The 27,539-nt window shown below is 46.4% G+C and overlaps 4 protein-coding genes across 5 annotated transcripts in view; 3 read left to right on the top strand and 1 right to left on the bottom strand.

Moving 5' to 3' along the window:
* Positions 1 to 118: 118 nt before the first annotated feature.
* Positions 119 to 8,118, top strand: LOC6613623 (tiggrin). The gene is made up of 6 exons (XM_032719369.1): positions 119 to 225; positions 822 to 1,082; positions 1,436 to 4,707; positions 4,766 to 5,725; positions 5,799 to 7,823; positions 7,881 to 8,118. Exons 2-6 carry the CDS (start codon positions 833 to 835, stop codon positions 7,941 to 7,943), a joined length of 6,570 nt encoding a protein of 2,189 aa, XP_032575260.1. The 5' UTR covers positions 119 to 225; positions 822 to 832; the 3' UTR covers positions 7,944 to 8,118.
* On the bottom strand, positions 8,029 to 10,708 carry LOC6613622. The gene is made up of 3 exons (XM_002038056.2): positions 10,140 to 10,708; positions 9,621 to 9,806; positions 8,029 to 9,564 (listed from the first exon to the last, which is right to left on the bottom strand). Exons 1-3 carry the CDS (start codon positions 10,292 to 10,294, stop codon positions 8,916 to 8,918), a joined length of 990 nt encoding a protein of 329 aa, XP_002038092.1. The 5' UTR covers positions 10,295 to 10,708; the 3' UTR covers positions 8,029 to 8,915.
* A 941-nt stretch (positions 10,709 to 11,649) lies between these two features.
* Positions 11,650 to 27,539, top strand: part of LOC6613620 (neurotrimin) — a 32,372-nt gene continuing 16,482 nt past the window's right edge. Inside the window, exons 1-3 of one of the 2 annotated variants that reach the window (XM_032718540.1) lie at positions 11,650 to 12,125; positions 14,354 to 14,427; positions 14,484 to 14,663. In XM_032718540.1, the coding sequence (XP_032574431.1) occupies positions 14,525 to 14,663 (139 nt within the window). In that variant the 5' untranslated portion in view covers positions 11,650 to 12,125; positions 14,354 to 14,427; positions 14,484 to 14,524. Of the gene's footprint in view, positions 12,126 to 14,353; positions 14,664 to 27,539 lie in introns of both variants that reach the window. The other variant, XM_032718541.1, reaches the window with a different exon arrangement.
* Positions 25,715 to 27,015, top strand: LOC6613621. Its single transcript, XM_002038055.2, has one exon. The coding sequence runs from the start codon at positions 25,767 to 25,769 to the stop codon at positions 26,970 to 26,972; it is 1,206 nt and encodes a 401-aa protein (XP_002038091.1). The 5' UTR covers positions 25,715 to 25,766; the 3' UTR covers positions 26,973 to 27,015.

Below are 27,539 nucleotides of genomic sequence, written 5' to 3'. Positions count from 1 at the left end.
CCAAGCGATCTTTCCATAAAAGCTCCGTGCTGGGAACTCAGCTGTCAGTTGCTGTTCGACAGCGCCACAAGGCGCAGCGGTTTCCCCTCGACTCGGAAAGATTTCGGTAGTGCCCAGTGATTAGGGCTTAACCCACAAAGTGTCCTGAATCCCATTCAATCAATTGATAATTGTGTAAAGTACTCAAAGTGTTAATTGAGTTTCCGCTGAAAAGTGATTAGAACTGTAAGTCATTACAGCAGCATAATTTGTCTGTTTACTACACGTTCGTTAGATCGGAATAGAAAGAACTTGGGAAAATATTTAAATATAAATAGCGACAGCCTGCAGGGGCCCACGAAATGTGTTCCAGAAATAAGCAATACTATATTTTGGGAAAATGCATGTGTGACCCATTTGGGGAGACGTCTTCTGTGGGGCCCTGAAATCGAAAGTCCATGGGACTTATCAACCTAAACCGGATGAAAAGGGAATTCGGGACCATATACATTAGTCTAATTGTTGTCAAAAAAACAAATACAAAAAAAAATAAGACCCAAAGTGGGCAGTGAGCTTCGAATAAGAGTGATTTTTTCATGGGCTGATACCGGGCAGTGCGCGCATTATCGCCCGATTAACCTTTTCGACCCACAAGTCCGGAGCCGATGCGATAATCTTGAGTTACGGTCTGAACTAGATTCGACATCCTCCCCTTATCAACGCCGAAAATACACGACTACTTGGGCTTAAAAAAGTGATCCCAAAAACCCTGAGAAAGCCCTATGTTCTATGAAATTCGTGAATGACATGGTTGTTTTTTTTTTGTTCTGCCTCGTTTGCAGCGCATCACAGGATGAGGGCTCTGGGCGGGCTCACCCTGCTTCTGGCGGTGGCCATCTGTCAGGGCTACGAGACCTATCAGCGCTCCAGTTACAGATCCAGCTCGTCGTCGTCCTACGGAGGTGGAAAGACGGTGCCACAACTCAATTCGTTCGCCTCCGCCCACTACCATGAGGTGCGGGAGCTGGCCAACCAACTGAAGCAGAAATTCAACGTCCTCTCGCAAGGATCAAGCAACATTGGCTACACATCCCCCTGGAGTGGTGAGTTTAAATTAACATAAAGGATATGACTATAAAAAAAGTTATATAAGGTGTATGGGAAAAAGCTATGATAGATTCAAGTAAATCTGATTATTGAAAGCCATAGGGTAAATTTCGGATTGGAGGCACAGTATGAGCAATGACATCATTCTTAGTCAGTGAATCGTATGTATGAACTAAGACAATCTACTTGTATATTTATACCAAAATTGATCATCTGAGTATCTTCTTCAAAGATCTTAAAGCAATTTTCTTATGATATTCGTAATAGTTTTATCCAAAAGTAGAATCAACATTTGGTTTCTCTGACTTCCTTATCTTCGAAAAGCCTCTAACCGATTCTGGTTCTTCAGCTTCTATCTTAGACCTTAGCGGAAAGAGCACCCTCCAGCTGGACCAACTGAGTACTGAGATCAGCCGGCAGCTGGTGCAGGATATGCGCCAAGGCATAACCAACTACCATACCATTGCGCAGCCCAACTTCTTCGAGGCAAAGGCCGCCGAGTTGCTCGAGCGCTCTTCCGTAGCGGAGAGCGCTAGTGTGCAACAGACAGTGGGTCTGGGTCCCTATCAACCCGTGGACTTGAGCGGATTCGATGAGGTGAAGAACTACGCCTATCCCGCTGAGGTGAAGGTCATCGACGGCAAGACCTACGTGGTGCACCGCAACTGCACCGAGGCCACAAAGTTGTCGGGCTACGGAGGTTCTGCCCAGCTCAACTCCGGATTCCTTGGCCACCAGCAGACGTCGCTCCCACTTAGCAGCACCACCACCACCATTACGCGCAAGAAGACCATCCATGACTGGGTGAGGGAGAACATGGAACCAAGTATCGTTGGCTACAACTCGGTGGTCAATTTGGATGGCCAGCTGAGAAACAGTCCCCTCAACCAGATGGTTCCCCTGTCACCGGGTGCCAGTTCGACTGTGGTCTTTCACCGATTCAACAAAACAATCACCACGAATCCGGACGGAACCCGCTCCGTAGGAGGATCTGAGTCACAGCAGCGTTGGCAGGACGGCAAGTTGGTGTTCGACCAACAGCAACCCTTTGGCCAGTACACGATCACGCGGGACGAGCAGTGGAAGCGCGAGGAGCGCGAGAGGCTCTTCTGGTATTTGACCACGCCGCAGCGACTGGACGACTGGCAGCAGCAGCAGGAGGAGCGCCTACTGGGCGTGGTGCAGCGCTACCAGGTGGGCCTACCCGTGCTCAAGGAGTTCCACCGCCGCGAACTGGCCCGCTACCAAGCCTTGTTGGGTCAGTATCAGTCGCGTGTTCAGGACTCGAGTAGCTGGCAGAGGCAGGAGCGCGGTCGCCTGGACTGGTTGATTCACCAGAACGGCTTCACCGCCCAGGACATCGACCGGTGGCAGAACGAGAACGCACGTAAGCTGGCCGAGGCGGCACAGCAGCATGGGATTAGCCAGAACCAACTGCAGCAGTTCCAGCGCGAGGAGCTGCAACGTCTGTATGTTCACTTCAACCAGGTGAACGAGTCTCTGGCTCCGCAGGTGCCGTCGGTGCCCCAAACCACCTACAACTACCAATCGTCGAGCTCGCTGACCGAGGACAACACCAAGGAGCAACAGCGTCTGGAGGAGCTGATTCGTCAGCACAACGCCACCATTGCCGCACTCCAGAACTCCATCAAGACCGACCAACAGCGACTGAAGAACCTTTCGATCAAGTACCAGGGTGACATGCAAAGCCAAACACAGTGGCTTCGCGGCGAGGTGGCCCGCATCGGTGACCTGATTAAGGAGCAGAACGAGCAGGTTTCCAAGATCACCGCGTGGCAGAGTTCGGAGCGCTCCCGCCTCGAGAACATTCTGTTGCAGCACCGCGGCTCCGTGGAGGAAGTGCAGCAGCGTATAAATATGGACCGTAACTACCTACAGAACCTAGCTACCAAGTACCAGGTAAGCGTGGAGGAGCTGGAGAAGTGGCAGAAGGAGGAACTGGAGCGCCTTCAGGTGCGCGGACAGCAGCAGCTGGAGGAACACATCAAGGACTGGCAGATCAGCGTGAGCAGCAACCTGCGCGACATCGCCACTCAGAACCAGCTGACCATTGACGAGTTCCAGAACTACATCATCAACGACCGCAGCCACCTGGAGGAGATGGCTCGTTTGTATAAGGTAAAGGTGGAGGAGGTCGAGCAGTGGATCAAGAGCGAGCTGAAAAAGTTCCAGTCGGAGGGTCTGCTCAAGGGCGTGGAGCAGGAGTTGATCCAGTGGCAGCAGAAGGAACGGGAACGTCTCCAGGCCATTGTGCAACAGAACTCTTTGACGGTGGAGCAGCTGGAGGTGAGGATCAAGAATGATCAGGACCACTTCTTCAAGCTGGCCGACAAGTACAAGATCAATGTCGAGGACATTCAGGACTGGCTGAAGAAGGAGCTGCTGCGCCTCCAAAGCGAGGGTCTGGTCAAGGCGGAAACCCTTAAGGAGTGGCAACAGCAGGAGCGCGCCCAGATCTCGTTGCTTGTGCAGCAGAACAAGTACTCGCTGGACGAGTTCGAGCGCAAGATGCTGGCCGACCGGGCACGTCTCCAGGAGCTCTCCAACACCTACAACGTAAAGGTGTCCGAGATAGAGCAGTGGATAAAGTCCGAGGGCGATCGTCTCCAGCACGAGGGACAGCTGCGAATGGAGTCCCAGCTGAACAACTGGCAGAAGATCGAGCGACAACGCCTGCTCGATTTGATCAACAAGAACAACCTGTCCATCGAGGAGATCGAGTCGAAGATCAGCAAGGATCAGACCCATCTCTACAGCTTGGCCCAACAGCACCAGGTGCGCGTCGAGGAGATCGAACAGTGGATAAGGCAGCAGATTCAGAAGCTGCAGGACCAGGGCCTTATTGAGATGCAGAAGCTGAAGAACTGGCAGCTGGAGTGGCGCGGCAATCTAACGAACATGGTACAGGATCGCGACTTCACCGTGGAGGAGTTCCACAAGTGGCTGCTCAAGGATCGCGAGCAGCTGCAGAGCCTGGCCATGCAGCACAACGTGCAGATCGAGGAGATCGAGCAGTTTGTCAAGAAGGAGGAGCAGCGCTTCATCGGAATGGGTCTGCTCAAGCCCAGCGAGAAGCTGACCAACTGGCAGGAGGTGGAGCGACTGCATCTGAAGAACCTGGCCCAGCAACAGTACAAGTCCACGGAGCAACTGGAGGCTCGTCTCAAGCAAGATCGGGAGCTGCTCGAGCGCCTGGCCCGCCAGTACAGCGTCCAGGTGGAGGAGATCGAGAGCTGGATGAAGCAGGAGCTGGCGCGTATGCGTGACGAGGGTCAGCTTCAGATCGACAACCTGACCTCCTGGCAGCTGGCAGAGCGCGAGCGCCTAGAGGCCCTCATCAAGCAGAACAAACAGTGGAGCGCCGAGGAACTTAGGGCCGAGCTGGAGAAGGATCGCGAGCACATGCAGACCATGGCCTTCCAGTACCACACCTCGGTGGAGGAGATCGAGAAGTGGCTCCAGAGCGAAATCGAGCGACTCAAGCAGCAGGGCAAGCTCAACATCGAGCAGCTCACCGCCTGGCAGCGCACCGAGCAGCAGCGCATCCTGTCGCTGCTCCAGCAGCACTCCAACATCACCTTGGAGCAGTTCCAAGCCAAGGTTAGAATCAATCTTATATTTTATATATACTTCTCGACTAACCACCTTTCAATTGCAGGTCCACAACGATCGACGTTTCCTGATGAACCTTGCCGAACAGCACCACGTCCACATTGAGGAAGTGGACAACTACGTGAAGCAGGTGATCGAGGATCTACGCAAGAACGGACAGTTTGAGATCGAGCAACTGCAAACGTGGCAGAGAGTGGAGCGCGACTACATCAAGAGCCTGATCTCGGAGTACAAGAACAGTCTATCCACGGCGGAGTACGAGGAGAAACTGCTGGCGGATCGTGCCCATCTGAAGCATCTTGCCGATCAGTACCGCATAAATGTGGAGCAGATCGAGGAGTGGATGATTGCGGAACTGAAGCGTCTGCGCGGCAGCACTGAGGAAACCTTGAAGAGCCTCAGCGCCTGGCAGGTGTCCGAGTTGGAGCGCCTGCAGAACTTGGTCAAGCAGCAGAACCACTTGACCTTCGTGGAGTTCGAGATGGAGCTGAACCAGGAACGCGACCGTCTGCAGAAGCTGGCCAACCAGTATTCCGTCAACGTTGTGGAGATCGAGGAGTGGCTTCGCCAGCAGCTAATCAATCTGCGCACCACAGGTCAGGCTAAGGTCGAGAATCTGAGCAAGTGGCAGGTGGAGGAGCAGCAGCGCCTGATAGAGATGCTCCTGAAGAAGCAGCAAGAGATGCCCTACGAGCAGGTGGAGCGGGAGCTGACCCAGGATCACGCCCGCCTCCAGAGCCTTTCCCAAACGCATCACGTGGACATCGACCATGTTGACCACTGGCTGCGGGAGGAGCTGCGTCGTCTGCAGAGCTCAGGCCTCGTCCAGATCGAGCAGCAGACCCAGTGGCAGCAGAAGATCAGCAACGGATTTAACAACTGGCTGGAGCAACAGCGCAATGGAGCCAGCTACCAGGACTTCGTGGAATTCCTGAAGCGCGACAAGCAGCGCATGGATGGCATTGCCACTGACTACCATGTCACTGTGGAGCAGGTCGAGAAATGGGTAAGGCTAGACGAGATTCCACATCGGCATTGATTCAGATCTTAAGATTACATTATTATATTTAAAATGTTAGGTTCAAAAAGAAGCCGCCCGACTTTCGCTCATCGGAGTGATTGAACGACCGGAGAACAACTTGAAGTACGAGGATATTAGCAACATATGGGTTGGAGACCAGACTGATTCCTGGAAGAACGAGTTGGTGACGCGTTTGCGCACCGTGACCCGTCAGCGACCCTTCACCCGGCAGGAGTTCGAGAGCTACCTGATCCGCAACAAGCCAATCTTCGAACAGATCGCACGCCAGTACCATGTGACCATCGAGGACATCCACCTGTGGCTGGACCAGAGCGCCAAGAGCGAGGGCCTGGTAACCTCTGAGTGGCAAGCCAAGGAGCGATTGCACATCGACAACCTGATCAACCAGCAGCTGCGCAAGCAGCAGAGGTGGACCATCGAGGAGCTGGAGCTCCGGCTGAACAACGACCAGAAGCACTTGCAGGATGCAGTCGCCCAGTACCATGTCACCGTGGAAGAGTTAAAGGTGTGGTACAAGGACGAGCTCAACCGCCTGCTGGAGCAGCGTAGAATCGATCGTGGTTCAGGCATCTCCTGGCAGAACATTGAATCGCAACACATCTACCTGACGATTGTGAACAACCCGGGCATCAGTAGGCAGGCTCTGGAGAACCGACTGTTCCGTGACGTCCACGTGCGAGCCTCACAGTACCAAATCACCGTCGAGGAGCTGCGACAGTTCATTCTCAGCCAGCTTCGTCGATTCTCGGACATGGGTTTGATCGCAGCCAATGGACGACAGGCTAACAACTGGCACGACCAGGAGCGAAAGCGTCTGCGCGAAGTGGTCAAGGGAGTGGTAATCACCGAGCAGGAGCTGCTCGATTTCATCTCACAGGACACGAGCTTCCAGACGCAACTGGCCCAGTCCTACCAGGTGGGCCTCGAGCAGTTGGCGCCCGTCCAACGCATATTCATCGGCAACTTGGCGCGCGAACAGTTGCTGGAGCAGCGTCGCCTGAACCATCTGACCACCTGGCAGCAGCGGGAACGTGACCGCCTGTACGAGTTCATCGGCAATCAGAACATGACGCAGACGGAGCTGAAGACCTGGCAGATCCAGGACTCCAAATTGCTGGCGGAATTCGCCAAGAGGTACGACATCTCGGTGCAGCAGCTTTCGGATTGGCAGAAGCAGGAGCTCGCCCGTATCAACCAGTTCGCCAGGTACTACGGCATGTCTCAGAGCGATCTGCAGCAATTCCGTGAGGGTGAGCTTCGCCAGCTGGCGTACATCAATCACCGCCAGCTATTGTCCGCCGCCGAGGCCCAGAAGTGGGAAAAGCGTCATCAGTGGACTTTGAGTCGTCTCCAGAGTCTCTATGGCAAGTTCGGCCAAGAACTGGTCGCCTGGCGCCGCACGCTCTACCTGCTGAGCCAGGGACTCATCGACCTGCCCGCGGACAGCGGCTCCAATGGCGGTTATGTGGTGGATCCAGGAAGCACCAATGCCACTGCCGTCTACAAACCAATATTCTCCAAGGATCGCGGTGACCAGCCGCCTGACACTTACGATGAATCCTTTTTCGAGGGTGACGAGCCGGGACTGGAGTTCGAGACCGCCCGTCCCAGACCACCAAATCCCGCACCCATTGTGTCCACACCAACGCCTCGGATTCCCTACTCCCGTGGTGGACCGTCTGGTGGCTACGAGTACCGACGCCAGGACTACACCTTTAACGTGCCAGTGGGCTCAGCCTCTGCCTCGGCTAGCGGCGGACCCACCGGCTCCTCAGCCAGTGCAAGCGCAAGCTTAGGGAAGTGGAACCGGGCTTCTGGGGACGAGCCATTGCAACAGGACGTGGATCTCGGCCAGCAGCAGCAAATTGAGGAGCTGGGATGGAACGAAAAGCTGGAGGATCTTGGGCAGCAGACGCAAGTCGAGGACACGGACTGGAACCAGCAGGCAGAGGATCTCGGCCAGCAGCAGCAGGTTCAGGTTGAGGATGACCTCCACTTCGACCAGAAGCAGGGTCACGGCACCAGCAGCAGCAGGAGTCAACCCCTGCAGCAAGCAACGAAGGTAAGTGAACAAGGGGGGATTTGATATAAGAGACTAATGATGATAATCTTCCAACAGGTGGAGGTGGAAGCCACTTCAGAGCCGTCGTTCTGGGAAAAGCTGAAGGGGAAGCTCGGCTAGAGGCCAAACCAAATAACTGCCATTCACCAACGGACTGTTTTTAGTCCGAACTAAAAAGTTACTACCCGAGAGGAAAACTCTCAACTAATACAAATCTTAATATATTCTACAAATCTTTCTTTAATCCTCTTAGTTTAAGACACAAATAAATGACATTTACTGTGCAGCGAAAATAGTTAACGTACTTAAATACTAGTATTTAGTCTATGGAGAGTACCATTCAAGTTTCAAAATAAATCTTTGGTATCAGTTAAATTTAAAAATTTACAAAATATTTTTCTATACATTTTCCAAGAAACTATCAACAAAAACTTAACACAATACAGCAGCAATTACACTGATAAAAAGATTGGGTGGTTTTTGTGTTATTTACTAATGAAAAGAGCATCTGGTCTATAAAGTTCTAAGTAGCTTAATTTCAAGTAGGTGCGATTCTATAGACTAGTTTTAAAAATGTAACGAAGTCACTTTTATAGTGCTCTGATAAGCTCTTAACGAACGCATTTACATTTTTTGATTCGGATTTAATCCAAAAAGCACAATTTTGGAGCAGAAAGTAAATATATTTTCACTAAACCTAAATGTTTCGGTATAAATCTCTGCAATAAAAAAATCCTTTTCAAGCCCTTAAAGTTCTCATATATAAATAGTTATAGAATAGACAATTGTATGGCTAATAATGCAAACTATTTGCTTGATATATCTGTTGATTTTATAGGAATCATTTTGAGTTTAGGATATTATTTGAGTACTTAAACTTTTGAACTCGGATCGGACTTAGACTAGGCACTTAAATTTCATAACTTATTAATCATCCATGTGTCTTATACCAGGTGCAATCATTACATAAATGAAATTAGATATATCTATTTAGTTCTTATGCTTATCTATTGCAAGTCATCTTTTCATTAACTATGTACACCTCTTAACCTAATACTATGTGCATGATAGGTCGTCTTAAAGTGATTCCAATCAACTTACATGGGCCTCCAGCTGGGAGTCGCCAGCGAAGTGCGTTGCCCGGAACTGAAGGCCCTCGGTGAGCTCCTCGACAGCAGCTGATTCCATGCTGAGTCCATCGCCAGTCTCCTGCAGCACATGGTGCTTTAATTGTTCGATCTGATGCAGCAACTTGAGCGTTCTATCATCCAGATTGTCATCCTCCAGGCGCAGCTGACGCTGCTGCTCTCGCTCCTCGTCCACATCCCATTCGAGCGACTCTGGGGTGGATATGTGCGACCAGGAGTTTTGCGTGGACGAGCAGCACGAGTTCCGCGTGAGCGAACCTCCGTGGCGCTGGCAACTCAGCCTGGCCTGGCGCGCCATGTGTCGTCCTTGGCTGGTGGCCATCGCATTGGCTGCCGCCAGCTGATCCTGGGATGCGTAGCGAGGCTTTGGCGGCGTTGGTGGCAGCTCCTTGGGCACCTGCTGGCACTGGAACTGATACTGCCGCAGCTGCGAGTACTCGTGCTCCCACTCGAGGTCCAAGGAGGAGCTGGCCCGTGAGTTGGCCATGCGTTGGTAGGGTCCAAGTCCCATCTCCGTCTCCCTGCTGGGCGTGGTCTGGGCGTTGAGCAACTTGCCGGCGTCCAGGTTCTGCATCTGAATGTCCGCCATGGCGCTGCAAGGATTGAGTTGGTTTTATTTCTATGAAGCGCGATAAGAGACTAAACATACGTGGTCGGCAGCTTGGCGTAGCTGGGCTGCTGTTCCCAGTACTTGTCCAGGAAGCTGGGGCACTGCTGCCTTCTCTTGAGCCGCAGGATGCGGTAGATGAATCCGCTCCGTTGGCAGCGCTGCCTGGTGGTCCTCGATAAGAGCTCTGCCTCTGGGTCCTGTCGTCCTGTAGATCTGTTCTTTCGCCTGGAAGACGATAGATAAGACTTGTTATTAAATATGTTTTTAATATTTATTTTTAATTAATTTTTTATGTACAAAAAGCTTCTGTGAATTCTGAAGAATATCATATATAACTAGTGTTTACTGTTTACGGATTTGGTTGCAGTAACCACCCACTTGGGAAGCCCTGCCCGTGGCACATTGTTTTGTGGCAACCAGCGGGCGTTGCATAGTTTTAGGCTGTTGACCCCCAACTAGCCAATTCCACCCCGTGCTTAGCCAGTATTGATTGGTCAACGGATTTGCGCGCGAACGAAAGTCAGCGGAGTTGAGCTTCCACTAATTGGCCGCACTCACCAGAGCCAGCTGTTGGCCACCCAGGACGTGGGGGGAGTTGTCAGTGAAGACGACGTCGAGGAAGTCGAGTGGGTGGTGGAGTCGGACGTTGAGGTGCAGGCGGAGTGGGGGGGTGCGGCGGCAGCTGTGGCACAGCTGCCAAGGCATGAACCCATGGAGAAGAGGCTGTTCCTGCCGCTGCTAAAAGATCCTTGGTGGGTTCGATGCGGCTGCACTTGGCATTTCACGTCACTTTTTCGCCAGCCTGGCGCCACATTTCACTACGCTCGGGTCAAGGCTCCGCGGTGATGGCCCCTTCCCGTGGGCTTTCCGATTACCGTTTTGACTCCGGAGCCCCTTTCAACACAACTCCACACACTCCGCGGCACAGCGCGTAACTGTTTTTCATGCGCCGAGTGCGTCGATGTCAGTGGGTGACGGTGACGCCCCCACGCTTTCTTGGCGAAATGCTCCGTAAGCCTAGTGACGGAGTTTCTGTTTGGCCCTGCAGCAGATGGGTGGTGGGTGGCGGCCACCTTTGAGAGTCAGCTGTTCCGACTGAGTGTTGTGGCTTTCGCGTTTTGCGCTGTCAAGTTCCTAAAGTCAACAGGAGAGCAAAACGTCTTGTGACAGGAGCTTTCGTCACTAATTAAAGCTTCGACGGACGCTCAAAGTTAATGCATTCGGCACCGAGCGCTTTCGACTAACAGTAGCTTTATCAGGGGTAATAACGGGAAATGTAAGGGCTTACAGGACCAAAATGCTGAAGCTTTGCTTGGGGTGTACAATGGGAAATGTTAAGCCTTGCAGGATCAAATCGTTTGAGCTTTGGTAAGGGTTATAAAGGGAAATGTAGAGCAAAGAAACCAAGATATTTTCTAAATTTCTCTTTGATGAAGTTTGTGTTGCAGCATCCGCATCTTAAGACAGCGATGTTAACAGCCAGCTAAAGAAGTCTCGCCTTTTGAACTCTGACATTTATGGCCACAGAAATGCACACAGTTCCTAGCTGCAAATGTGTTAAAGTGCTAAGATATTATTCCATTATGCCCGCTCAAAGACCAAGTAACAAATGTTCAATGATTAGCGAAGATGAAAAACATGTTTTCACTGTAAGACAGATGAGGGAGTCTGACGGATAACTCAAAAATGATTACACAAGTGATACGCCCTGCTCTATTAAGTTCAGAAAGAAATAATATGTTTCCTTATTTAGCTCACATGTGCACATACTAATAATTGAAATTCTGCGACCTTTAACTTTTCTCACACTTTATATCTCACATGATGAACATAAAATTTAACCCGCCGCATTAGTACATTAAAACACTCGACGGATCGTTGGGTTGTTCGCTGTTTTTGGGGCTGTTAGTAGCAGAAAGTGCTGTTGGCTCTGCAGCCAGGGCCATAAACATATGTAAGCTAACATAAATCACGGCCAACCGCAACATTTGTTTATCTTTTTAACATGCCGCAGCCGAAGTGAATCGCACGACGGGATGCTGCTGCCAGTGTGAAATCGGCTGTCGTTTCGTTCGGTTGTCGTCAGTCCGCGGTGCCGCATCCCGTATCCGCAGTCGCAATCGCTTTTGAAACCCGAACCGGAATCGGTAACGGTATCAGAACCAGAATCGGTTTCGTTAGACGTGCGGACGTGGTCTTTCTTATTTGCACTGGCCAAATAGTTAAAAATAGTATTTTCGATTGGCATTAGTGGCGAATGGTTGTTGTAAATCAACTGCTGTGAGTGCTTTTATTCGATAGCCCATATCCCCCCATCCATGCCATTTATGCACCTCCGCTGCCCACCGGAGGAGCTGCTGGTTTTGTGACGGCGTCTGTGTGTCTGCCGCGTGGTCCCCTAATTTAGTTATGTTGCAAAAACGGAGAACGGCAGAGGGAAACATGAAAATCCGTTGTTATGTTGTCTCGTTGCTCTATTTATAAATTGATTTGCTGATTCCTGCCGACATCTGACGCCCCATCCAGCAGCCAGACATTGCCACGGTGAGTTATTAGTTTCTGGAACCAGGGCGACATCGGATGGGGAACGAAGATGCAGATGGGCACCATTGAATAGTGAGTTCGCAGGATGCCCTGTTTAGGGAGCTGCATCTCTCACAACGGATCCTTCCGAATTGGTTTACATCTGCTGGGAGGAGCAGGCAATTGATTGCATTTGAATGTTTCATTTAGTCGGCTTACAAAATAATCCGAATTGTATGCAAATCTAACTTCAAATTTAATGTTCTTTATGTTTCCATTTATGACACTAAGTACGTTTCAAAGCAGCAAATGCGTTGCAGATTATTGTTTTACATGCCCAATGGCATCCTCGAAAAGACCAATATCTACTTGTTTAAATTAAACAACCCCCTGTCTTTATTTCCCACTTAAATTGTGCGTTTCCAGCTCCCGCGGCACAGTCTCAGATATTTATATATCTTCCTGACGGCCGTCTACGTGGTGGTAATGAACACCGAAGTGCAAAAGCCGGCTACTATATATGTAAACAAACGCGCAGAAATCTGCCATGATTGTCCGATCGAAAAGATTAATATACCATGGAATGAAATCGTTTTAAGAGGTAATACGAATTTACGATGCTGCGTTTGCGGTTAGTGTGAAATTCAAGTTTTATGTTCACTTCAGTAATAAATAAACACAATCGTCATAAAAGAGTTAGCTCTCAAGATCGAATCCTTTGGGTGACACAAGCACTTGGTTAAATTCTCTGTGCTGTAGAAAGGAAAACAGATAATAATTATAATTAAATAATAATTTTCATTTGGATTGATTGATTCGGTTCGGTGTGATTTTAGTGCAGAAAGGAGTGGTTTCTTATGCTACTTCCTATATACGTACTTTTACCCGAAGAATTCGTAAGGAGATTCCTGCGCCACGGGCTTGTTGCTATTATTCGTTTTTCATTTTTGCGTGTGAAAGGAAATGTAAATTGATTTATTATGCAAAAGCGAGTAAATGCTCCCTAGGAGACGGAAAGACAGAGCAGAAGTCAGACCGGCGGAGCATTCACCGCTGGCTCCTTTTCATCATGCAGCAACATCACTTCGAAGATGTGGGAAATATCCTTTCTGTCTGCGGGGCATAAACATTGATGTTTACAATGATTTAAATGCATTACGAATTCACGGTCCATTTACATTTCGCGGTTAGTTCTATGGAGCCAACAATTGTGAAAATACACCTGACAATACATTTTGGTATACCAAACTATCACGTATTTATGTCATTCATACAATAATACACATTTTTGGCCATCAGTTGGTGATTTTCAATATACATTAATACTACAGCTTTTATTTTTATAGTTATGCTCATCGATCAGGTGAACTTTGCTTAAATTAAAAAAAAAATTGGTTCTAAATAGTTGAACTTTGTTCACTACATCTTCCTCAGCACAATGTTTAAAATCTTTGTTTAGATATCACACCCAAAATGAATGTTAAGTCGCTCGGCTTAGAAATCAATTAAGTTTGCTATTCGGTTTCAATAACCCTTACTTAATGGAAAATCCACAACAGCTGTCCCCAAGGAGGCATTCTAATTGAAATGCATTCATATTGCAATAGAATGAAGAAATTGACGAGACTAGAAGAACCTATATGGGTTTACTTGACTGCCGTAGCCGGAGTGTAAAACAACAGCTGACAGAGCAAATTGCTTTTCGCTTATGACACGAGCAGGAATTAAAAACAAGGAAAAAATTCTTCTATGCATGCATGCAGCAAAACAACCACGGAAAGGAAGCTGATAATTCTGATGGTGGCGATAACGTAGTCCCTGGCATTTGAACGGACATCAAGGGCGTAGTTCAGGGCTGGTCTCTGCTCTGATGTCATCGTAATCCTGATTCTGTTTATTGAAACCCCCTTAATCGCTGAAAAGCAATGCAAGCGATCTGGTTAAAATGGCTCATAAAAATCGTAGGTATAAAAAATTGTGTGTCCGTTTGTCTGTCCGTATGTCCTTAAAATTTGAAAGCTTAGATTAAAGTATGGTTATAATCAAAAAGCTGTGTAAAGGGTATCGGATAGTCGTGCAACAAGACCATAGGGCTCCTTCTTTGTGGTAAATGGAAAATTGAAAAATAACAAATTGAATGTACACTTATGCCTAAAAGCATGGAGCCGTGTATAATTTCACTCTTTTGATTAATATTTTGATTAATAATGGCAACCTATAATTTCTCCTCATATTTCCATATATTTCAGGGGTGCATAAAAGCCAATCGCAATTAAACGTAGATCGATTACGAAAGCAAACACAACATGAGCCTGAATATACTGTAATGCTACACAATATTTGTACGCAATAAATAATTAAGTTTTCTTAATTGAAAAGCTAAACAACGGTAAAAAAAGTGGCATCAAACTTCCAACAAAATGGCATACCACCTTGAAGCTATTTCTTCGATTCTGTATGTGGGCCTTGGTTGCCTGATTGCCTCGTCTGTGGCACTAAGTACAGATACCGGAAGTGAAGGCAACGCCGGTAACGTCGGTGGCTCAACCCTAAATAATGGTGAGTAAAAATATTATTTAGGACATTAATTTTATCCTTTATTACAATTATATCAGGAATGTTTGACCCGTGTTATGCCTGTTTAAAGTTATTCTCTATTCTATAGCAAACAAAATGTATGCTTCCGATGGCTCTTTTTGGGGTTTTTAAATTCAGGGAACGAAAATAATAAGTATTTGTATTAATCAAATAAATGGACTTAATATTTGCAATCATTATTCTCTTTTCATTTTGTAATTTATCTGGTCAAGTAAAATAATGGTGCACTAAGCTTTATTAAATTACTGGTAAATTATGATGATTGTTATTTAAAATGATGCAAACAATTCGAATTTTATCATTATCAGATATTCTGTGCTATTTATTTATAATAATAAGGGTTTTATAGTAAATAGCATGGTCCACATATTTATTACTTTTAGTGTATATTATTTTTGTTGGGGATTGTGTGATTGTGTGGCTCGGGTTCAGCCATATTATGTAAACATATCATTTAAGAATGAAAGTACATTAAGCATAAAACGCTTCGTTTGATTCGAAATTCGAAAAAAATGTAAAAGAACAAATAGTCGAATAATTCTGCACAACCTGCTCCTCGAGATTGCGGCCTGCAAATGTAATTTTCATTAACGTTATTAATATTTTCATTGCTCAGTATTTTACGTAGCATACTTCCTTTCCCACTTTAAATACCCCAGAATCACCCGCTGGTGGGACTTTCATTGGAATAATAACTTTATTATGACGCGTGTTGTTGTTGGCTTAAAATTTTCATGGCTTAATAATTGCTCATTTCACTTGCAGCTGCCTTTTGTTTGGATTTTATTATATTTGTTGTTATTGTTGTTAACAATTATGAGGGCACTTAAATAAATTTTATTGCTGTCTGCCTTTATTTGTTCAACGACGCCTACTTGAACTTCTTCGCCCCGCGTTGGGCGCCACACAAATGAAATTGACAATTGTACGGTGACCTTTTCCGCAATCCCCGCACCCTTGTTCAGTAGTTAACCAGGAAAATGACAAACGAGCGAACCCAAAACTTTTGTACGCCATTTATTAGCTTGAAAAGTTTCCTGGTGTGATTCTGATTTAGCTTCCAGCGAACAAATCAACTTAAATCATTTTGCTTCGGAGCAAAGACGATTAAGCATTGTGATGCGGTGTGTGTCGGCACTAATGAAGTTAGCCAAAAGGAGTAAGTCTATGTTATTGTTCTAAGGACAAAGTAATCAAACGTTTACTAAAACACGTTTATTTCACTAATTGGTAATTATTTTTATGCGAAAAACTAAATTCCATATTCAAATCTGCGGAACCAACTATCGCTACCTGATAATCAGCTTGATTTATGTGAGTGCCAAGGGCGAAAATCATTCCTCGGCCATGACGGCGTACAGGCAACATCATTAATCTCCGCATAACGCCCATGCGGGATGCAGCCCCTTTGGCCCATTGGGTCGTTGGCCCACTGGGCACCAGACATTGGAGGTTGGACCGGATCGGCTGACCTTCGTCCAATAATTCAATGCTCGGCGGCCCACAGAAGACAAGAATGCGTGCTAATTGCTAATCAAGGCGGATAAGCGGCGGGAATGACCACAGACCACGTCCTACCAGCATTACCCATTATGAGGCCGTCTAAAAATCATTCTGTTTATATTGCCTTGCGGTGGAGCAAGGAAGGGGGGCACTTGAAGGATATATTTCAACCCTATCTATGTGTAGCTTCAAAGTATAATTTCATAAGGCTAAGCTGTTTAAGGTAAGCGCTCTCCATTAGATGCTCTTCTCGTTAGCCGTATGCCCCTCATCAGCAAGGATTTTTAAAAAATATTTGATTTAGATAAATGAGTTTTCTATTGTGATTTGTATGCTAGTTTGCTTGAATTGCCCACAAAATACATGATTTTTAAATTTATTTTTTACCCCAATATAGAGCTGACTAAAGCCGTAAAGGCAGCCTCAATTTGCCTGGGATTATGAGGTGTTTGTTGCTGTAGAATGTATCCTTTTGAATCTACTATGTGTCGGGTAATGTCCTGCGTCCAGCTGACAAATGATCTCCTGCTTATGGAAATGGCTTAGTGTGGCTTGTGCTTTATCTGTCATCTGGCGTTATAATGGGTTCTACGTCGCTTCCCTCAACTCACCTATTTCAGCACGGAAATGTTTCGGGGTAGTAGGCTGCTAAACATAGTTTCAACAACCTCTTGACTTTGAGTAATTTCTTATGTTTCCTTTCCTCTGACATTGATTTGGATCATCCCTCAGAGCTGTCTTTTTTCACACGTCATCAAATGACTCATGTACATTCACTTTCGCAGGCCCTTTGTTTAAATGTGACATTACATAATGATACACGACACTTAACTCGGAGGGCTTTCAATGTGGTTTTATTGTTTTTCCCATCTTCTAGGTCAATGAGGATTATGTTACAAGTGTGATGTGACTGTGTCGCCACTTGAATTATAAGATCTCTTTAATTTATATGGGCATAGTAGAGCTGTAACTGTTTTGATAGTAAAAGATTTGGATAACGACAAATACAAATTGATTACATGGCTCAGTTGAATCATGCTTGAGCTTAAAATAACAAATAATAAATAACCAAATCCAATAACTGCCAAAAGTAATGTTTTCGGTATATTTTTTAATAATTGATATTGCGAATTGCAAAGTTTGTTTCACTTATTCTCACTTGTTGCTCACTCTGGAAGGACTTTTTGGACGCACTACACTCCACGAAATAAGCTTCAGCACCTTATTGATTCCGTAGCCTCTACGTAAACAGTTTGACACTTTGGTTTTGGCACTTTGACAAGCCACGTCGGAAAAAAGTTGCACCTGAAATATTTATGAAAATGTTTCTGACACGTTTTTAATAAGGTTTGTTTCCCCAAACTTTGCATTCCGTTGCTAGCTGCTGTTGGCTGCTGCTCGCTGCTCTGGCTGCGTTTGACAATTCGTGTTGTTAATTTAATTAAAGTCGGCGGTTGTGGTCGCGAAGGCCTTGACAAGGCCACTCCTGTGCATGGCAGGCGTTTTTGGGAGAGCTTTTTCTAGAAAACATTTCGCTTCGCGGCCGTCAAGTGAGCAAAGCAAACACCCATCTTTCAGCCTAGCCGAGTTGAGAAAGGTCGGCGGCGGCAATGGGTGCCAGTGGCAGTGTGGCCAAAAGACCTGTTAATTAACCAAAGCGAGGCAGTGGACTCCAAAAGGGGGGGTAGGCCATCCTGGGTAATTGGCAAACTGTTCGTTAGGGGAGCTACGCTGCAGCAATGTTGTGCTTGCTGGTTCATCAAATTTATTTCTGGTGTCTTACACTGCTTAAAATTATTTGGTTTGGTTCTTACCTCTGACAGGTGAACTTCTTGTGGTTTCCTGAAATAAGAGATATATCAATTCTTCATTTGGACTAAAGATTCCATTCATATGTACGTAGAGAACAGTCACTATCGCACTTGAAATAAACTTTAAAACAAACATAAAATTTATCAGTGGATTAAGAGGTACCTGTTAGTCTTACTGTGTAGACTAAACAAATTACCAACAGACGCAGCACTTCGAAAAGGTGGTTTATTTTGCGGGTCAATTTCAATTTTAAGTTTTATTTTCGAAGGACAAATGTTTACAAACGTTCCACAAGAATTGGTAAGAAATTCGGCCACATTTATTGTGCTTATAATTTTCCCAAACCCAACTTGATGCGGTTGAGAACACACATGATAGCTGCTAGTAAAAATGAAGTAGAAATCCACAAAGCAAACGACAGATGATAAGGGAGTTTCATTATTTTTGGGACCGCCTGTGTTCTAAATGCTATCAGTGAACTTGGGTTAAGTCTGCCCCTCAATAAAATCAGGGCAACTCACGATATCAATAAGCGGCGAGAATAAAACCTATTGTTATGATGCCATAACATATCATAACATATCCATTGGGCCAAATAACGACTGGACTGAGTCATCCCACGATGCAGTGCGTCGGGGAGTTTTCTGCTCGACTTTGTTTTGTCTGCAATGGCGAAAACTTTGAACCCTTCTGGGGCAGCAGCACTTGTATTTTCGTCCCTTTTTGCAACTTGGGATAAACAAAGCCATAATTCAAGAAACGTTTTGCCGCTAGCAGCCTCACTCGACTTGCATAAACAAATTGTGCTCAAGTGTACTGGAAATCGGACGGAGTGGGGTTGGGGGATTTCCTCACGCTCGTCAAGCCCGGCGTAAACATGATAGATTTATAGTTGGCTCTGCTTTTGCGGTCGTATGGCTGGATGGTTAGATGCTCCGATGCTCGGATGCTGGATGCTCGGATGCTGGATGCTCGGATTCTCCTCGGCGACATTTCAGTGGGCAACGTGTGGCATACTTAATTTCTTGGTTGCTTTGGTGGCCTGGCGGCTCGATGGCTTGGTGGCTTGGTGGCTTGGGCTTATCTCAGCTCGTAAACACATGGAGACGGGCTAGTTCCCACATGGACCCACGGATCTATGCAATCAGTGCCGGCTGGGAGTCTGGTAGTCCTTTTGGGGTCCTGCTTGCTCAGGCACTTGACTTTGTTTTCGTCAATAAATTTCGAACAAGTTTTTTCCTCACGATTTCCTTGAATTTTTTTTTATCACCTTTTCCACCCGTCCGCCTTGTCTGCCGTCGCATTGGCCAACCGTCAGCCGGAAAAACCACACTCCGGGCGCTTGGCACTCCGCAGTTTTCCGGCTTTCCCCTTTTGCTTTCCATTTGACGCCGCCCGACTTCTACAATCGTTTGGTGTAAATTTGTGCTTAAATGGTGTGTTAACATTTAAATGTTGTTTTTTACGCCTAATAAAATGGCTTCATACAATAAAAAAAAAACTTCTTAAAGTGCTTTGGTATTTATCGACCGTCAGACTGAGCCAGTTGAAACTTTTTATTATTTTTACAAGATGTTTGTATTGCTTAGAAGAAAACTTGAATGTTCTTTTTTTGATCGGATTATGGTTATATCAAAAGTTAGCATTTGTAAATAAATAAAGACGAAAGTGTGTAGTAGTAATAATTATTAAAACCGATCATAATTCGTCTAATTCGGGAGTTAGGTACAAATATATTTTTAAATTTTCCATAAGTAGGGCTTAAAGTCGTGAATAGAGGGCGGCTTGCGGATGCGGATTCGAATGCGGATGCGAATGCGAATGCGGGCTCGTATTCCGCGCACTCTGTGCTACTTTTGTGGGTTTTGTGCGCCATGTAACTGGGAGCACGCCCGGCTGCCGCTTAAAGGACTCGACTTGACTCGACGCCAAGGTCCTTTATCAAAGCGAAAGTTGTTGCACAGTTGCATGGCTTACATACACTGCAGCTCACGCCCTGAAAGAGAGATCCCTCTCACTCGCTCGCGGGTCAATTATCGCGCTTTGCATGCCCCGAACAGTTGTCGTCCATCATCCATCCGCATCTCTATCCGTAGTTCGCGCCCTCGCTGCTTGCCCCTTTCCCACGGTGCATGCACCATGGATATGGATGCAGTGGTGGGCACTGCCGAGGGCCGAACCAAATTTGTTGCTTAAAGTTGGCCCATTGAGTTGGCCTTGTGTCTGTTTGTTTGCCGGTTTGTCTGACTGTCTGTTTGTTTGTTTGTTAGCTTGCATTGCCCGCGGTTAGCCATTGCAATAAAAAGTTTTTAGCTCTAACGCTAATTAGGCATTACGTATACGCCGCGTAGTCGGGCATCTTGAAGTCCGCACACTAAATCGCGCTAATCACACGGTGCCCTCGCTGCATCAGCATTTCCCCGCTTTCCCAGCTCTTTGTGCGCGCAATGTACGTGGGTATGTGTACTCGTACAATGGTGGCCTCAAGTGCCCGAGCCATGTAAATTATGCCACCCAGGAGCCGCAAGAGCCACACTCGAAGAATTGTGGCAATGTGCACTCATTTAGTGGCATGCACCTGCCACACACTTGTGTGTGCCGTTTGGTTGCAAGCTGCAATGTTCTACATTGGCGGCATAGCACCAATGGGTTATATATGACATGCCCAGGGAATGGCTTTTGTTTTGTCAATATGGGAGCTTATCTTATCTTATAAATATATATAAAATGCTTAAAATGGTAAGCAATATAAAAAAAGAACGAAACGAAGATACAAGTGTATCTTGAGGTGTTGCGAATATAACACCATATATATATTAAAGTCTTGGGTATCTCCACTTGCCACTTGTTTTAGATATGCATGTTGTCAATAGTTGTCAACAAAACCCACTTGACTGGCCACCCCCCACCCACCTGGCTCCTTTGTGGCCAACTTCACCTTCCACACGGCCAACTCACCAAGTAGCCCACATATAAGTTATTATGTCAGATTGGCATTACTTTTGGGGCCGCGGCGGCATCTGTGGAATAAAAAAAGCTAGTTAGTTTTGCTTTTGGCAGTTCGATTCGCTTCGTTTCCGGGTCGAGAGTGGCTGGTGAGGTGGCGGCCTGGATGGGGGAAACGGGGGTGGCCAGGAGAGTGTCCCTCACGAAGGCGCCTTGTTAGTGCGCTGACGCACCGAACTGTCCAGATCTGGCTCTGTTTGACTTTTCCGGCGGAGCTGCGCGGATGCCTGGGGGGCGCATATGTTACTTTATTGGCATTCAATTTGAGTTATCGCTATTTTTTCCTGTTCATATGCGTTTTTGCCCCGGGCATTTCAGTCTGGATCTTTTCTCTTTCGTCTGCGGGCTGGTGAAAATGAATTTTCCAATTTTCACTTCATCCATTGTGTTAGGCTGCTCCTGCTGCTGCTGCAGCTGCATCTCGCTGGGTTTCCGAGATTTTATCGACTGTTTACGTTTGTGCTATTTATCTGAGCACGTTCAACTAAGCATGGAAAGAAATTCTGGTAAATACGGGGAGGGAAGTCATTGCAAAGGAACGAGAATGCCAAAAAGGCACCAAGTATATAATCACATTTTATTTGAACTTCTATTTCACTTTATTTGATTTGATTCCATTGCCATTTTTAGCTTGTATTTCCTTCCAGAGTTGTACTTGTTTATCCCAGATGTTGGTTTTTCCTTGCCACACACAGCAGACATGCACAAACGAGCCCAATAAAAACATATATATTGATTCGTCTTCGAACTTATTTAACTTGGCCCGAAGAGCACATTTTATTAGTACCAATAATCATGAATTAAAGCTTATACTGGTTTTTAAGTAGTAGAACGAATAATTTTTTACAAGGCACATTAAGCTTTTGTGGCACGCCAACTTTTCGGTACGAATATTAAATGCAAAGTGCATTTGTTTTAAGTTGATTGGTCTTCTGTTTAGATTCTTTTTCCTATGAAGTTGTATAAGTCTTCTGTTTATCGACCAAATTGTTTGCAATGCCAAATTGGGGAGACCTGTCCATTAATTATAAATAAAAAATCGAAAAAAAAAAAACAAGTAAAAGGTGGTGGTACATAAAGAAATTCTGCCACGCGGCAGTCATTAAATGTTGAATATCCTTGAGGGTGCTTGTGATTTAAGACTATCTTTCTTTTGAACTTCTGCATGCAGTCATTTGCAATGGGGGTTTTTCAGGTGGCACGTGGCGATTGGGAAAGTGACTCGTTAGGAGGTGTTGCATCTGTCCTTCCCGCTACAAAAAAAAAACCAATTTGCAACTCGCGGCTTCCTCTGCCAAACTTTGTAACATACTCATGGGAACATTCAGAAAATTATTGCTTGTGTTTTTGCGGAAATTGGCAATTAGAGACAGGCGTGAGTGTTGAACCAAAAGATTCTTAAGAACCTTTATGGTTTTGGGGCTTTACATACCAGAAAAGCAGTGCTTAAAAGCGAAAACCAACCAATAGTCAACGTGGCGCAAAATGCCATTAATAAATCCAACTAAATTTACTCCAATAGTTGTATGATTTGGCCATCCAAAAATGTTTAACATATGTGCAGGACTAAGCAAACAGCAAGGACATTGCCCATTAGCCGTTCTAATGCTACTTAGGCCCTATAATTATTATCGATTACACACAGGCCAATCAATTCAGTGTGTGGGTATGGAGTGCGGTACAAAGTGCATAATTAAGAGAAGGTCCTGCGAGGCAGCCTGTTTGCATTCGTCCTGTTTCCAGAGTCCTTGCTGTCGAATGGCAGTCGGGACCACACCGTCTGCTCTGATTGTTGTTGTTTTTGATTCTTGGTTAATAGAGCAGTACTTAGTGCCTGATGGAGTCCGATGGCAGGTGCTCATTCTTCGGCGCCCCAGAATGGCTGGGGGCTACTTAAACTTTCGCATTTGTGTGAAGGTGAATCTCTGTCTGCAATGCAGTTATGCGCATTTCTGCATGAGTAGCTCCTGACTTTGCTTACCTATGGTGTGTGCATGCACAAATACGAGTATAGGCTTGCTCTGGCCTTCTACTCCACTCTATTATTCAACGAATGCGGTATACCCTTTAATGGCCAATACGATGTAAGCATGCGACATTGATCATAGTTAAGGATTGCACTATGGAACTAGCATGTTGTGTGTACTGCTGTGCCAGTTTTGCCCGTTTGGCTTGGCAGTTATTTGCACCCTGTTTATATAGTCCACTTTTGAAATTCACCTCTTTCTTGGCTGCATGCGAAACAACCTGCCTAAACATCATGTGTGACGACAAAAACAACAGAATCGGCTTTAAGAACACACATACCCATGTCACTCATTCATCCAGTCAAACTGTCAGTGCTCCATTCAATCTTTGTTGTTTGTGCTCTTGCCTGCAATTGGCAGCCGGGGCAGAATTACATTTGCTTGATTGAACTTACCCCGTGCCCCAAGTGCCTCCTCGTCCTTATAAGCTTTTCCCCGCTTTTCTCGGACTATACACTGCTTGGACTGCAAAACTACGGCAGACTAGTGGAGGGGACCTCAGATGCGGAACAATGCAGCCTCTAACCGAGATGCAGCAGCCATGTCAGATACTAAGATACTTGCTCCTTTTACCTGGTCGACATGTCTCTAAATGTATTAACACTATTACCCTCCGTGGGTTCAAACACACTGGAGTTGATGGAGTGCCTCCTTCGGTTTAATGCGGCAGACAAACTTATTTTTTCCATAAAGTTTAAAGTTCGCACTTTTGAGATAGAAAATGCACACTTGATAAATATATGTGTGTGCGATGCTCTATATTGGCCGCTCAAGCCTTTACTTAATCTGTCAAGTTGAGTAAACAATGAAGCAAATTAGAAGGACAGATAAATACACTGAGATAATTTTATGTAAATATCTTCAATTTAAATGGAAATCGTGAAACCCCACATTGAGTACTTTTACACACACTTTGGAAATCCTGATTCCAAGTAATGTAGCTAAAATATCTTAAAACTGTCTTACGGATAATGATCCCACATCCCTATTGGATCTAGATGTGTGCATACCCAATGACTGTTGGAGTACAGGGTATTTATTCAAATAAAAGAGCATGACTTAGAATGTAACTTAGAATGAGCGATAAAATCAAAGCGCAGTATAACCAAACAATTGTTCAAAAAGAAGCGCACATTTTTCGGACAAAGAAGGAAAAGCAGAAGAAATGTTTTGAAAAAAACAAAAGTTTAACTCTTTTAAAATCATTAAAACGCTTTTAGCGCTTTTCACGCCCCTGGCCAGCGAGAATTTCCACCCGTCTGGCAAAGCGCTGGAAAGTTTAGTTTCGGCTTTGTTACCAAAAAAACAGAAAGAAAAAAAAAAAGAAAAAAGAAAACTGTCGGCGATGATGGAAAAAGTGGCAAAGTTTTTCTCAAAGGCATCACTGGCGAAGTATAAGAATAAAATGACCGACCATGAGTGACCGGAGCAAAGCTCCATGGGCTAGTAGATACCCTAACCAGATGACTTTCCTGTGAATAGATTTTGTCACTTAAGTGCCAGCAATGTGGAGGGTAGCCGTTCCTCCAGCCATGACTCCTTGGCTCCTTCGTCCTCCACAAATCCTTTGTCCTTGGCCACAGTTTGAATCAAAGTGTCTTGGTCGTTCGCCATTGAAGCGAATGCGTAGCCCATGCCAATTGTGCAATTGTTGGAAAATTTCTTCTTCAGGTTTTTGGTATCTTTTCTTTTTTCTGGCCTTTTTTTTTTTTTTTTTGTTTTTTTTTGCCTAAGAACTTTATCGGTGCGCCTTTCATTTTTTCTTAGCCATTTTTCCCCATTTTTACGGTCTTTGCCAAACCGTTTCCATAGTTTTTGTTGCATTTTGGGTCTCGTCTTAAAAGGTGTTGGCCATTATGCGGTTGCAGATACCCTTTGATCGAATATTAAAGGCTAATGCACAGAAATGGTCAAACGAAATCGAAGTCAAGTGTTTTCGTCAAAAGTTGGTAAGGGGAAAGTGGCATGAGTTCAATCGATTTGACGAACTTCAATCAAGCTGCGCCAAAAAAAGAAGAATGACGAGCATCGCTGATTCGGAATCCACGTGGATTCATGCCACATCCCATTTGGGATTCCGCTGAAGTTCTTTCGTCAAATGGCAGCAGTCTGCAGTCTGCAACTTTAAGCTAACTTGTGATAGGTATCCCGCACACGCGCTCAGTTTGAGTTCGGTCAACAATTGCCCAGATAGACAAATTGGGAGGGAGCGCTGACTGTTTGATACATTGTAGTGGCCAATGTCCTGGCCATTTGCAGTTGCACGGGCACCAGGTTACAGCGAATCGATTCCCGCCATTCAATACCATTGTTCGGCGAAAAGGCATTAGTGGCAACAACTAGCTGGTGAATAGGAAAAGGATAAAAATGCCTTACTATGAAATAAAAAGTTATGGATGCGGGCTTCTGTCAGAGGAATAGTAATCAGCGCTTTCTTATTTTTGCTGTTCTTAATTTGCGTTTGATTATTAGCAAAAAATAAAATATTATATATTTTGTAAGACTTGGATTGCCCATTATTTCTCTCAGTGCCAGCTCCGTAGCGATAAGGCAGCCAAACTGAGCGCAGTTTGCTTTCGCACTGGTTAATCGTCAGTGGTCGGCTTGGAATATCACCGACTACTGACCCCAATCTAAGCCCCTTCGTCTAATCAGCCAACTGGCGGCGACAACAACGCAGTTCCTGCGAAATCAGTCGGAGCCAGCTCCCTCTAAGATGATGATCGAGTGGTGGCTGCCATGGGTGTGCCTCTTGCCGCTCATGCAGGCGGATCCTGTTGCTCCCCAGCTGGATCTTGGTGTGAAGGACTTCCAGTTGGAGCTTCTGCGCGAGTTAAGCGACCTGGTGCAACAGCGGATTGAGCCGAGTCTAAACGATTACCTGGATCGTCTGGGACGCATTCCTCGGAATGCCAACTATACAGAAGAGATGAGTGCAGCTCGTGCAACTCCAAAGCTCCAATTGAAGGTGACGCTCATCAAGCAGCTGCTCGATGTGCGTCCGCACCTGGACACGGATATGGAGTACACCATTGTGCTGCGCAACCTGATCTTTCTGAACCGAGTGAGATCCACGCTGAGGGCTGCTGAGGAGACCAGCACACAAGAGATCCGCATGATTCGCATGCACCGCCTCTGCCAGCAACTTGACCGTCCGGCTCCTCATCGCGGCAGTCGTCTGATCAACGAACAGACAGTCGGAGCGGCATTGGAGCAACTCAACCTGACCAAAAAGGAGGTGAACTCCACCGGCTTGGATCTTAATGAGTTCGGGGCGCAGCTGTACGAGCGGGTCAAGTTATCCGGCGCCGAAATCATCGACAACTACCTGCACATCCTGCGCTCCCTGCTACAGGACATCATCGACGGCGACCATGCTGATCTGGCCGGGAGCAGTGCCAAGCTGGACAAGATGCAGCAGCAGCTGGACGTCATGCTTGCCACTCAGGACTTCTTCGAGAAACGGCAGCGGGTGTACGCGTACCTGGAGCTCCACTTGCGCACCGACTACGAGGACATGAGGGACTCATCGAGCAGCGAACACATCACCAAACATCTACTCGAACAGCTGAAGACCAAGGGACTGGACCTGTTCGTCATCTTTCTGTTCAGCAACTTTGAATTCCTAGACCTGGTGCACGAGCACTGGGAGCAGCTGCTGCCACAGTCACCCAGTTTGCTATACGACGAGACCGCACGCCAATTGTACGATCTGCAGCAGCTGTATCAGGTCTTCAAGCTGGACACGGAGTGCGAGGCCAAGTACACGGCCTACTCGGACGCACTGCGTCGCCTGCACGAGCGGACCGTGGAGCAGGGCCAGCGCAATCGGCACATCTTTGAGCTGCTCCATAACGCGGCACAAAGCGTCGGCACGGTCACCTTCAACATGATCCGGGCCAAGTGCAATGAGCTAAGATGAGATGGTATTGACAATTATAATAAAACCAAACTTTGCTACTTAAGTGATGGTGGTTGCGTACTCTAGGATATATGTATAGTTCCATATAATAATATCTTATATTGAAGACATCGCCTGGGCTGCAATTGACAGCGTTTGAAAGGACAAGTTTCACAACATAATTACATTTTGCCAGTTCCTGCGGTTGTCGCCTGCTTTTAATATCCGTCTGCCGCATCTGATTTTGCTTAAGTATCGTCCAGGAACACCTTTCCACATCTTCGGGGTGAGCGGACAGCAACTTCCTTTTGCCGCATTATGCAGATGTTGCCTTTAGTGTTGCCTCTCCTGGTGTTGCCACTGCTCGTTGTTTATCTGATGCTCAAAGGATTCAACTCCTGCTCCAGCTGAAGCTGCAGCATCATGGCTCCCTTGTGGTACCGATGGGCCTTCAGACTAATGACTGCTGCTGCCGCTGTCGTTGGCCAAAGCCAGCTAATTAATTGTCGTCGTTGCAGGTGATTAGAACTTAAATGAGTTGCCGGTGCAGCAGAAGTTTCCGTGGCACAGTAGTTAGCCGTCAAAAAA

This window comes from Drosophila sechellia, chromosome 2L (genome assembly GCF_004382195.2).
Source record: "Drosophila sechellia strain sech25 chromosome 2L, ASM438219v1, whole genome shotgun sequence".
NCBI classification, from domain to species: Eukaryota; Metazoa; Arthropoda; class Insecta; order Diptera; family Drosophilidae; genus Drosophila; species Drosophila sechellia.
The sequence above is the reverse complement of the archived record's forward strand: the minus strand, read 5'-3'. Positions and strand labels throughout refer to the sequence as shown.